Source organism: Enhydra lutris, unplaced genomic scaffold, assembly GCF_002288905.1.
Source record: "Enhydra lutris kenyoni isolate GAN:26980312 unplaced genomic scaffold, ASM228890v2 scaffoldscaffold81, whole genome shotgun sequence".
NCBI lineage: Eukaryota > Metazoa > Chordata > Mammalia > Carnivora > Mustelidae > Enhydra > Enhydra lutris.
In genome coordinates, this window is record NW_019154165.1 from 3,764,229 (window position 1) to 3,777,764 (window position 13,536).

A 13,536-nucleotide genomic window follows, 5' to 3' on the forward strand; every position below is an offset into this window, starting at 1 on the left:
TATACATCTCACAAAATTTGCAATTTTAGTCACTTCTAAGTGTACAAACTTTGGGTACATTCACTGTTTTACAAACCTTGTATCATCCATCTCCAGAACTTTTTCATCTTCCCAAGCTAAAACTCCAACCCTATTTCCCACTTAACCTCCAGCAATCATCATTTTACTTTGTATCAATTCAACTACTCTAGGAACCTACTATAAGTGAAAAAAAAATATGTCCTTTTGTGACTGGCTTATTTTACTTAGCGCAGTGTCCTCACAGCTCATCCATGTTGTAGCATGGATCAGAATTTTACTCCTTTTTAAAACTGAGTCATAGTCCATTAGTATATGGTATATGTCATGGTGTATATATCACAACTTGTCTATCCATCCATTCACATTTGGCTATTGTGAATAAGGCTGCTATGAACATGGCTGTACAAATATCTGCTTGAGTTCCTGCTTTCAATTTTTGGGTATATACCTAGAAGTGGAATAACTGGACCATACAGTAATTCTATGCTTAATTTTCTGAGGAACCATCATGCCATTTTACACAGCAGCTGCACCATTTCACATTCCCATTAGCAATGCAAAAGGGTTCTAATTTCTCCACATCCTCACCAATAACTGTTATTTCTGTTTCTTTGATAATGGCCATCCTACTGGGTGTGAAGTGATACAGCATTGTGGGTTTTTTTAAGTCATGATTTTTTTCCTTGACACTTTGCCAAGGGCTATGCTAACAGGGTAGGGCAGAAGTACAAATTTGGGCCATGACTGACTTACCCTTTGTGCCAGCCTATCTGTCTAACCCCACAAGGTCTGGAAATGGACTTTAACACATGACATAGCTAATCATCATCACTAATAAGCAAAATAACACACTGGTTCTGCATTGTCACTAAAGCAAACTTGTTTTGGACTGAGCCACAGCAGCAGTTGAAAGGGTATCCTTACACCTGGGATAGTAGTGGTAGAATGGAAAGAAAATGAACTTGAAAACTGGGTTCTAGTCCTGCCTGTGTCATCCTGACCAGACTCTTAGCTTCTCTGAGACTCATTTTCTTCATCTGTAAAACAGGACCAATAATTCCTTCTTCACAGGGTTGTTGTTAAGGATTAAAAAAGATGTGTGTGTGTAGTAGGAGGGCATGGCACTAGAGTAACAGTTACCATTTATGGTGCAACTATCAAATGTCACATGCTGTGCGAGGTGGTTGATATGTATTACCTCTAAGCCTCACCAGCAGATATATGTTATTATCTCCTTTTTAACAGAGAAAGAAACTTGAGCCTCAGAAAAGTTAACTGTCTTATTCAAGATCACACAGGTAGTAATGGAACCATGATTCAAACCCAGATCTGTCCATGCTCTTTCCACAACATACCAGTAGTACCAAATCATGTCAGCTCTAACCCACCGTGTACTATGTTAAGAAAGATTCTGATGCTGCATCCATGTGCCATATTTTGGCATCCCTACATTATAGCTGAAATGCTGCCCAAATAGAAGGTACACTCATGTACAACATCATTGTCACTATTCTCAAACAACTGATTCAATTTTTCTGATAAAGGGTACTATGAAAGCAAATATAAAAGGTCTAATGATTTTAATAATAAATTCTAAATAAGACCATAATTTATTGCAAAAACTGTTTTGATAGACCTCTTGGTCAAAAAAACATAGTCATCAGACTAAGTAATAGTTCTGCAAACAGAACTGTCAATAAAGATACTATTAATTTGTTAATCCTTAATGGGTATTGGCTGTTATTCTAATTTAATATTGAAACATTTTGCCTTTCCCTTGGAGATTGTCAGCTCAGGTTGAATAAAGTCCCTATGTGCTTATAGCTTCCAAAACTATTTTTTTTCAGTGGCAGATAGAGATATACCGTCTATAGAGAGAGGCAAGATGGCAGAGGAGTAGCAGACTGAAACAACATCAGATCCCAGGAGTTCAGCTAGATAGGTATCAAACCATTCCGAACACCTAAAAGCTCAACAGGAGATAGAAGAGAAGAAGAGCAGCAATTCTAGGAACAGAAAATTGACCAATTTCTGAAAGGTGGGACGTACAGAGAAGGGAATCCGAGGTGACAGGGAAGATAGGCTGCGAGAGGAGGGTCCAGCTCCTGGAAAGCAGTGGAGCAGTGGAGCACAAAATCAGAATTTTTGGAAGTCTGCTCCACGGACGGAAATCACTCCAGAGGCTAAGTGGGGGTGGAGCCCTCATGGGACAGTGTGCTCTCAGGTCCCATGGGGTCACAGAAAGATTGAGGGTGTCTGAGTGTGACAGAGCTGCCAGGTATTGGAGTGGGGAAGCCAATTACAGAGACAGAGCCGAAGAGTGAGCTTTCAGATCAGATTACCTTAAACCATGATCCAAGACACAGTCGGGCTACTACTCTTCAAGCAGGGCAACACAAGTGGCAGAGCTGGGGAGACTACCTTCCTGCTCTGGGAGGAGCAGCGCGGCAGGAATCTGCTGGGTTTGGAGACTCCAAAAGGGCCCGTGCACCAGAGATAGAAATGCTCGGTCACAGACCAGGTGAGCTCGGAGTGCGGCCGGAGACCAGGGAGACAGGAGTGATTGACTGCATATGTCTGAGGGCACACTGAGGAGTGGGGCCCCAAGCTCTCGGCTCCTCCAGGCCGGAGACTGGGAGGCCACCGTTTTTATCCCCATCCTCCAGAGCTCTATGGAAAGCATTCAGGGAACAAAAGCTACTGAGAGTAAACCTGAGCAGATTACTTAGCCCAGTCCCTGGCAAGGAGGTGCAATTCCACCTCAGGCAAAGACATTTGAGAATCACTGCAACAGGCTCTTCCCCCAGAAGATTAGCAAGAATATCCAGGCAAGACCAAGCTCACCGGAGGCTTAAGGAGAACAGCGGAACTCCAGAGCTAGGGGAAAGCAACACAGAGAATTCATGGCTTTTCCCCCATGATCCTTTCCTCTTACAAAGTTAATTTCTTTTAATTTTATGTTTTTCTTATTCTATTTTTTAAGTTCTCCTCTTTCCTCTTTTAGCGTTTATTTAACTAGTTTATCTTAACAATTGCTTTCTAAAAACAATCTTTATAAACCTTCAATATTATAGTCATTTTTTATCCCTTCACTGTATTTAACCTTACTTTTCGTATACACATAGGTTTTTTCTTTATTCTAAAAAATTTTGGGATATAATTTCTTCTAATAGATCAAAATATACCCTAATCTAGCACATGGCTTTGTTCTAGTCTCCAGCCTGAGCACATTCCTTCCTCTTTTTATTCTTTTTCCAAACAACTTATCTTATCAATTCCTTTTGTAGAATTTTTTTTTAATTTTCATCTTTACAGTCACATGCCATCCCTTCATTGTGTTTACCCTTATATTTGTCTGTGTGTGTATATATATCTATATATATATATACACATATATAACTTTTTCTTTCTTTAAAATTTTGGGAGGTAGTTTCTTCTAAGATACCAAAATCAAGTGGGTAGCTCTGTTCTATTCACCAGTCTAATATATATATATATATATAATTTGTTTTTATTTTTTAATTTTTATCTTTTTCCCCCTTTCTTCTCCCACTGGTTTTAGGATCTCTTCTGATTTGGTTAGCATGCATTTTTCTGGGGTCTCTGCCACATTTTTAGTGTTTTATTCTCTTGTTCATATATTCTTATCTGGATAAAATGACAAGGCAGAAAAACTCAACACAAAAAAAAAAGAACAAGAGGCAGTACCAATGGCTAGGGACCTAATCAATATGGACATTGGTAATAAGTCAGAACTAGAGTTCAGAACAATGATTCTCAAGGTGCTAGCCGGGCTCAAAAAAGGCATGGAAGATATTAGAAAAACCCTGTCTGGAGAAATAAAAGCCCTTTCTGGGGAGAAATAAAAGAACTAAAGTCTAACCAAACTGAAATCAAAAAAGCTATTAATGAGGTACAATAAAAAAATGGAGGCTCCTACTGCTAGGATGAATGAGGCAGAAGAGAGAATTAGTGATATAGAAGACCAAATGACAAAAAATAAAGAAGCTGAGCAAAAGAGAGACAAACAACTACTGGACCACGAGGGGAGAATTCGAGAGATAAGTGATACCATAAAGTGAAACAATATTAGAATAATTGGGATTCCAGAAGAAGAAGAAAGAGAGGGGGGAGCAGAAGCTATATTGGAGCAAATTACTGTAGAGAATTTCCCTAGTATGGGAAAGGGAACAAGCATCAAAATCCAGGAGGTGCAGAGAACCTCCATCAAAATCAATAAAAATAGGTCCACACCCCGTCATCTAATAGTAAAATTTGTAAGTCTTAGTGACAAAGAGAAAATCCTGTAAGCAGGATTAAAGATTTTAAAAAAAAGATTTAAAGACTTTAAGTCAAACACTATAATAAGGAAGGACACTATATCATACTCAAAGTGTCTGTCCAACAAGAAGATCTAACAATTTTAAATATCTATGCCCCTAACATGGGAGTAGCCAACTATATAAACCAATTAATAACAAAATCAAAGAAACACATAGACAATGATACAATAAGAGTAGGGGACTTTATCAGCCCACTCACTGAAATGGACAGATCATCCAAGTAAAAGATCAACAAGGAAATAAAGGCCTTAAATGACACACTGGACCAGATGGACATCACAGATATATTCAGAAAATTCCATCCCAAAGCAACAGAATACACATTCCTCTCCAGTGCACATGGAACATTCTCCAGAATAGACCACATCCTGGGTCACAAATCAGGTCTCAACTGGTACCAAAAGATTGGGATCATTCCCTGCATATTTTCAGACCACAATGCTCTGAAGCTAGAACTCAATCACAAGAGGAAATTTGGAAAGAACACAAATACATGGAGACTAAAGAGCATTCTACTAAGGAATGAATGGTCCAACCAGGAAATTAAAGAATAATTGAAAAAATTCATGGAAATAAATGATAACGAAAACACAACTGTTCAAAATCTGTGGGACACAGCAAAGGCAGTCTGGAGAAGAAAATATATAGCGATACAAGCCTTTCTCAAGAAACAAGAAAAGTCTCAAGTACACAACTTAATCCTATACCTAAAGGAGCTGCAGAAAGAACAGCAAAGAAAGCCTAAACCAGCAGGAGAAGAGAAAAAATAAAGATCAGAGCAGAAATCAATGAAATAGAAACCAAGAGAACAGTAGAACAAATCAACGAAACTAGGAGCTAGTTCTTTGAAAGAATTAATAAGATTGATAAACCCCAGCCAGACTTAACAAAAAGAAAAGAGAAAGGACCCAAATAAATAAAATCATGAATGAAAGAGGAGAGATCACAACCAACACCAAAGAAATACAAACAATTATAAGAACATATTATGAGCAACAATACACCAGCAAATTTGACAATCTGGAAGAAATGGATGCATGCCTAGAGATGTATAAACTGCCAAAACTGAACCAGGAAGAAACAGAAAAACTGAGCAGACCCATAACCAGTAAGGAGATTAAAGCAGTCATCAAAAATCTCCCAACAAACAAGAGCCCAGGGCCAGATGGTTTCCCAGGAGAATTCTACCAAACATTTAAAGAAGAATTAATACCTACTGTCCTGAAACTGTTCTAAAAATAGGAATGGAAGGAAAACTTCCAAACTCATTTTTTGAGGCCAGCATCACCTTGGTCCCAAAACCAGACAAGGATCCCATCAAAAGGAGAATTACAGACCAATATCCTTGATGAACACAGATGCAAAAATTCTCACCAAAATACTAGCCAACAGTACACTCGAAGGATTATTCACCACGACCAAGTGGGATTTATTCCAGGGCTGCAAGGCTGGTTCAACAGCCACAAGTCAATCATTGTGATACAATACATTAATAAAAAGAAAGAATAAGAACCATATGATACTCTCCATAGATGCTGAAGAAGCATTTGACAAAGTACAGCATCCCTTCCTGATCAAAACTCTTCAAGGTGTAGGGATAGAGGGTACATACCTTAATATTATCAAGCCATCTATGAAAAACCCACCGCAAATATCATTCTCAATAGGGGAAAACTGAGAGCTTTTCCCCTAAGGTCAGGAACATGGCAGGGATGTCCAGTATCACAAATGTTATTCAACATAGTACTAGAAATCCTAGTCCTAGCTTCAGCAATCAGACAACAAAAAGAAATTAAAGGCATCTGAATTGGCAAAGAAGAAGTCAAATTATCACTCTTCACAGGTGATATGATACTTTCTGTGGAAAACCCAAAAGACTCCACTCCAAAACCGCCTGAACTCATACAGGAATTCAGTAAAGTGTCAGGATATAAAATCAATGCACAGAAATCAGTTGCATTTCTATACACCAACAGCAAGACAGAAGAAAGAGAAATTAAGGAGTCAATCCCATTTACAACTGCACCCAAAACCATAAGATACCTAGGAATAAACCTAACCAAAGAGGCAAAGAATCTGTACTCAGAATACTATAGTGTACTCATGAAAGAAATTGAGGAAGACACAAAGAGATGGAAAAACGTTCCATGCTCATGGATTGGAAGAACAAATGTTGTGACAATGTTTATGCTACCTAAAGCAATCTACACATTCAATGCAATCCCTATCAAAATACCATCAATTTTTTCAAAGAAATGGAACAAATAATCCTAAAATTTATATGGAACCAGAAAAGACCTCGAATAGCCAAAGGAATATTGAAAAAGAAAACCAAAGTTGGTGACATCACAATTCCAGACTTCAAGCTCTATTACAAAGCTGTCATCATCAAGACAGTATGGTACTGGCACAAAAACAGACACATAGATCAATGGAACAGAATAGAGAGCCCAGAAATAGACCCTCAACTCTATGGTCAACTAATCTTCGACGAAGCAGGAAAGAATGTCCAATGGAAAAGAGACAGTCTCTTCAACCAATGGTGTTGGGAAAATTGGACAGCCACATGCAGAAAAATGAAATTGGACCACTTCCTTACACCACACACAAAAACAGACTCAAAATAGATGAAGGACCTCAATGTGAAAAAGGAATCCATCAAAATCCTTGAGGAGAGCACAGGCAGCAACCTCTTCGACCTCAGCCGCAGCAACTTCATCCTAGAGACATTGCCAAAGGCAAGGGAAGCAAGGGGAAAGATGAATTCTTGGGACTTCATCAAGATCAAAAGGTTTTGCACACAGCAAAGGAAACAGTCAACAAAACCAAAAGACAACTGACAGAATGGGAGAAGACATTTGCAAATGACATATCAGATAAAGGGCTATCTTTATCTGATATGCTACCAAAAATCTATAAAGAACTTGTCAAACTCAACACCCAAAGAACAAATAATCCAATCAAGAAATGGGCAGAGGACATGAATAGACATTTCTGCAAAGACATCCAGATGGCCAACTGACACATGGAAAAATGCTCACCATCACTCAGCATCAGGGAAATACAAATCAAAACCACAATGAGATACCACCTCACACCAGTAAGAATGGCTAAAATTAACAAGTCAGGAAACGACAGATGTTGGAGAGGATGTGGAGAACGGGGAACCCTCCTATATTGTTAGTGGGAATGCAAGCTGGTGCAACCACTCTGGAAAACAGCATGGAGGTTCCTCAAAAAGTTAGAAATAGAGCTACCCTATGACCCAGTAATCGCACTACTGGGTATTTGCCCTAAAGATACAAATGTAGTGATTTTGAAGGGGCATGTGCACACGAATGTTCATAGCAGCAATGTCCACAATAGCCATATTATGGAAAGAACCTAGATATCCATCAACAGATGAAGGGATAAAGATGTGGTATATATGCACAATGGAATACTATGCAGCCATCAAAAGAAATGAAATCTTGCCATTTGCAACAATGTGGATGGAGTTAGAGGGTATTATGCTGAGCGAAGTAAGTCAATCAGAGAAAGACAATTAACACGTGATCTCTCTGATATGAGGAATTTGAGAGGCAGAATGGGGGGGGGCTTTGGGGTTAGGGAAGGGAAAACAAAGCAAGATGGGATTGGGAGGGAGACAAAACATAAGAGACTCTAAATCTCATGAAACAAACTGAGGGTTGCTGGGGGGCAGGAGGTATGGAGAGGGTGGTTGGGTTATGGACATTAGGGAGGGTATGTGATTTGGTGTGTGCTGTGAAGTGTGCAAGCCTGATGATTCACAGACCTGTTCCCCTGGGGCAAATAATACATTATATTTTAATAAAAATAATTAATAAAACAAAAACAAACAAAAAAAGATATACTGTCTATATTTATTGATGAAGATGATACATTAGGCAAAATCTTCCAATCTCTGAAATTCAATTCTAAATGTTTAAATTCTTCCAAAATGTTCACTTGCATATTCTTTTATATATTTTTCATTCTGCAAAATGCCAGTTTTCTTATCACAGCAATGTAGCCACATAAAGTATTTGAGAAGGTACAGTGAAAAACAGCAAATCCTCAAAAAACTATATACTTACAATCTCTCAACAAAGTATTACTTTTCCTTGGGTACAAAACATGCATGAATTTTTTCCCAACAGCTTTTAGATCACGCATCTGAAAGACATAAACAACTTCTTGTAGTGTCCTGACCAAGTTACGAAGTAGTCCCCTCAGTTAATTTGCTCAAATTTATTTTAACCTCCTAGGTTCACTGAATTTGGGAACTATAATGTCAGTTTTACACCTTCACTATACAAACAGAAAAGTAATGCATTTCTACTAACTTTTTTTCCTTTTTTTAATTTACTTAAATTCAATTAATTAATATAAAGTGCATAATCGGTTTCAGAGGTAGAGGTCAATGATTCATCAGTCTTATATACTACCCAGTGCTCTATTAACTTCTTAATTAACTCCTTAAGCCAACATTTAACTCTTTACCACATCCACCTGTTCTGTTTTGATTTTTAAAGCTCTTTAAAGGAGAAACACAGCTGTACTAATATGTTACTTAAAGAAACTAAAATAATGTAACTATTAAAATCTACTCTGCAACACATGGCATCTGACTTTCAGTTCATAACTGATGAAGTCCTAAGGGCCAATTAGCCTGCTCCCTAACTACCATATTATACAGAATAAAACAAATTAATTTCCAACATTCACAATTTAACTGGTAAATGAATCCTAGAAGCAAGATTTCTAAAAATCAAGACAGCTGAGGAGCACCTGGGTGGCTCAGGTAATGCTCTTACAGTCCTGGGATCAAGCCCCCTGTTGGGCTCCCTGCTCAGCAGGGAGTCTGCTTCTCCTTCTCACTCTCCCCCTCCCCCACCCTGTTCAATCTCCTCTCTCTCTTTCAAATAAATAAAACTTTTTAAAAAATCTAGACATTTGAGGAAGAGTACAGTAATACAAATATAACCTGTCAAAATATAGTTGAGACAATTCTGTCCTAATTTTTTCACCTAGAAATTTCTTCATGTAATTAACAGTTCTTTATAAATACATTTTTAACAGTTGTTTAGTATTCCATCCCATAGATATAATTTACTTAACTGAAATCCCTTCTGTTGTTCAATTTACCCTTATTATAAGGAATGCTGTAATAAACATCTTTGTATATTAATATTCTTCTGTATTTTGAAAAATGTTTTTTAAAATTCCATATACCCTATGTGGAGCAGAATTACCAGCTTAAAAATATTCGAACATTGTAAGATTCTTAATACTCATTACAGCCAAATTGCTCTCCAAAAAGGCTGTACGAGTTATTCTCTAGGGGAAAATCTTAAATTTCAATAAATAAGATGTACTGAAAATCAGTGAGCCAAACAAAAAAAGTCCTATAGTTACTTAGTCCCATGATACTGAACAGACGTTCTCTCAGCTAGGCTAACTTACAATGGTATTCTGAACAGATTCATTTAATGTGGAGCTGTCAAATTCCCGAATATGAGATCTCATAGGAATGGTGATTTCTCCTTCCACAGGGATGTCTTGTGAGATCGATATATCAGAAAGGCCTGCAAACTGAGAAGAGTTGGGGAAAAAAATTAAAGTCTGTAATCAACTGCAGCATTTTTCAAAGACATCATTTCCTAGTGAGTAGGGACTATGTCTTTTCATGGGGTGTTACACAGTTTTTAAAGTAAGGTATTAGTTTACCAGACATTACACAATGTGGTCAACTAAAATTCTCAAATGGTTTTTTCTTTTAACTTAAAGAAGGAGATGGCACATGATGGAAAAAATTACAAAGTAAATGGCATAGACACTTTCTTGCCCTCAAATATTTGCTTTCTTTCAAGCATGAAACCTTCACATGGCACAAGCTAGCAAGATTGCACAGCTATCTGAAAGTGACCTTTTGGCAATTGCATCTTCACACAGCCACAATTCTATAGCTCTTTGCTCTGTGGTAGGCTCTGGTGGGCTCTGCTGGCTAGAAAGGAGCGTGAAGTGAAGCCTAACGGGAAACTGGGAAGAACAAGGAAATATCAAAATAAATTCTCATCGCTACTCTTTCTACCAGGTTACCTAGCAAACCAGATCAAGTAACATTTCCAAAGTGAATTATGAGATTGCAAGCTTATAAACTCTTATGTTCAAATGCCAAATTTTATTAGTATAACTAAAACTCTGAAATCTTCAAGTCCCTAAGAAAATAAAAGCAATCCCTTCTCACATGGATTTTGGCCCAAAAGGCATAATATTTAAAGGGTAGCAGTTGCAGGTAAATGAAGTACAAGACAGTACACTGAAATTTTAGGAAGAATAAAGTTGCTCAAAGAACTTATGAAAAATAACTTCTAAAACACACTTTTAATAAGAAATGCAAATTAAAGCTACTTGTAATAAACATTTTTCCCTGTTAAGACTGGCAAAAATACAACAGTTTGACAACATACTCTGGGAGTGAAGTAGTCACACACATCTGGTGGGAATGCAAAATAATACTACAGTCTGCTGAAGATGAATCTGGCAATATCTAGCAAATTTATACATGGATCACCCATTGACTAAGCAATGCTACTTTTAGGAGTCTAAAGACAAGGGGCAAAAACACAAAAACACATATACACAAAGCTACTTATTATAACACTACTTATAAAAGCAAAAACCCGAGAATAACCCATATGCCCATCAACAGAGGACTACTTGAATAAAGTATGGGATATGGACATAACAGAGTTCTATGCAGCTGTAAAAGAAATGGGAGTATCTTCAAAGTACTATTTATGGAGTGTTAAATAAAAAAGGAATGTGGAGAAAAGTTTGTAAAATATGCTACCATTTACCTAAGAAAGGAGAAAATACAAATAAACACTCTGACACCTGAACGTTATTTTTAAGATTTTATTTATTTGACAGAGAAAGAGCATGAGGAGCAGAAGGAGAGGAAGAAGCAAACTCCCTGCAGAGCAAGGAGCTCAATGTGGGAGTTGATCGCCAGACCCTGGGATCATGACCTGAGCCAAAGGCAGATGCTTCATAGGCTGAGCCACCCAGGCATCCCTAATGTTATCTTTTAAATGTAAGAAATGTGTAAGAAATAAATCATGCAGTGTGATGTACGTCATATGATTTTTTTAAAAAGAGGTCTCTTATTAAGGAAAGGGAGGAATAAGGTAGAGGAGACAGGGAAAGAGGCTAGGCTTTGTCAAATACAAGTTGTTCCATGTATATGACTTGAAATCATACAAATAGTTCACATAATTATGAAACAAAATTAAAACTTAAAAGAAGTCCTTAAAACTGAAAGAAAAATAAAAGAAATGAACCTATGGTATGATGAATTAAATATTCACAACCACACAGAGAGCAACTATTTCAAGTGGCTTTAAATTCAAGTAATTTGACTTGTGATTAGGATGTAGAGAGCTGGAAAGAATACCGTCCCCCCCACCCTGCCAACAGAATGAGAAAAAGTTAGATGAACTACAAAATCACAACTTTTCTTGAACCGATCAAAGAGTTGAGGTTGTAGGGCAACCAAGCAGCCTGTATAAAATCTAAGGAAAGAAAGGTGCTTCCAGAGAGGAGGAGTCAAGATGGCGGAGAAGTAGCAGGCTGAGACGACATCAGGTAGCAGGAGATCAGCTAGATAGCTTATCAAATCACTCCAAACACCTACAAATCCAAGAGGAGATCGAAGAGAAGAAGAGCAACAATTCTAGAAACAGAAAATCGACTACTTTCTGAAAGGTAGAATGGGAAGAGAAATGAATCCAAAGCAACGGGAAGATAGACTGTAGTGGGGAGGGGCCGGCTCCCGGCAAGCGGCGGAGCAACGGAGCACAAAATCAGGACTTTTAAAAGTCTGCTCCAATGAGGGACATCACTCCAGAGGCTACACCGGGGTGAAGCCCATGCGGGGACAGCGTGGCCTCTGGTCCCACAGGGTCACAGAAGGATCGGGGATGTCTAAGTGTCTCAGAGCTCGCAGGTATTAGAGCAGGGAAGTCAGCTACAGAGACGGAGCTGAAGAGTGAGCTCTCAACTCGGGGTTATCTTGAACCTAATCCGTGGCACAGGCCACTGCTCTGTGAGTGGGGTCCCCACAAGATCCGGGGAGACCCCCCTGGAAGAGCTCAGGGATCTGCAGTTCAGAAACTCCAGGCGGAGCTGTGTGCCAGGGACAGAGATGCTTGGTCACAGGCTAGGTGAGCTTGGAGTGCAGCCGGAGGACAGGGAGACGGGAGTAATTGAACGCTTTGCTCTGAGGATGCACTGAGGAGTGGGGCCCCGAGCTCTTGGCTCCTCCGGGCCGGAGATTGGGAGTCCGCCATTTTCATTCCCATTCTCTGGAACTCTACGGAAGGCATTCAGGAAACAAAAGCTCTTGAAAGCAGGGGCGCCTGGGTGGCTCAGTGGGTTAAAGCCTCTACCTTCGGCTCAGGTTATGGTCTCAGAGTCCTAGGATAGAGCCCCACATCGGGCTCTCTGCTCAGCAGGGAGCCTGCTTCCCCCCTTCTCTCTGCCTGCCTATGATCTCTCTGTCAAATAAATAAATAAAATCTTTAAAAAAAAAAAAAAAAAAAAAAGCTCCTGAAAGCGAACCCGAGCAGATTACTTAGCCTGGCCCCTGGTAAGGGCAGTGCAATTCAGCCTTGGGCAAAGACACCTAAGAATCACTACAACAGGCCCCTCCCCCAGAGGATCAACAAGAAATCCAGCCAAGACCAAGTTCACTTACCAAGGAGAACAGCAGAATTCCAGAGGAGGAGAAAGCAAAGCATGGAATTCATGGCTTTCTCCCCATGATTCTTTAGTCTTGCAAAGTTAATTTTTTTTCTTCTGCTAAATTTTTTTAACTGTTACCCTTTCCTCTTTTAATGTTTTTTTAACTAGTTTATCTTAACCACACATTTCATTAAAAAAATAATCTTTTTTTGAACCTTCATTATTATAGTCATCTTTTATCCTTCATTTTATCTAACTTTATTTTTTGCATATACATAGGGTTTTTTCTTCTAAGAAATTTGGGGTACAACTTCTTCTAATAGATCAAAATATACCCTAAATCTAGCACCGGGCTTGTTCTAGTCTCCAGCCTGAGCAAATTCTCTCCACTATCTTTTTCTTTATTCTCCCAACCTACTTACCT

The 13,536-nt window shown here is 38.7% G+C and overlaps 1 protein-coding gene across 3 annotated transcripts in view; it reads right to left on the minus strand.

Moving 5' to 3' along the window:
• Positions 1 to 13,536, minus strand: part of LOC111161034 (Yip1 domain family member 6) — a 72,027-nt gene that overhangs the window by 42,680 nt on the left and 15,811 nt on the right. For all 3 annotated transcript variants that reach the window (XR_002641521.1, XM_022524485.1, XM_022524484.1), the window contains exons 2-3: positions 9,831 to 9,959; positions 8,462 to 8,540 (exon numbers count right to left, since the gene is read on the minus strand). Coding sequence is in view for 2 of the 3 variants with exons in the window: in XM_022524485.1 (XP_022380193.1) it covers positions 8,462 to 8,540; positions 9,831 to 9,959 (208 nt within the window). In the remaining variant the exon portion in view is untranslated. The remainder of the gene's footprint in view (positions 1 to 8,461; positions 8,541 to 9,830; positions 9,960 to 13,536) is intronic.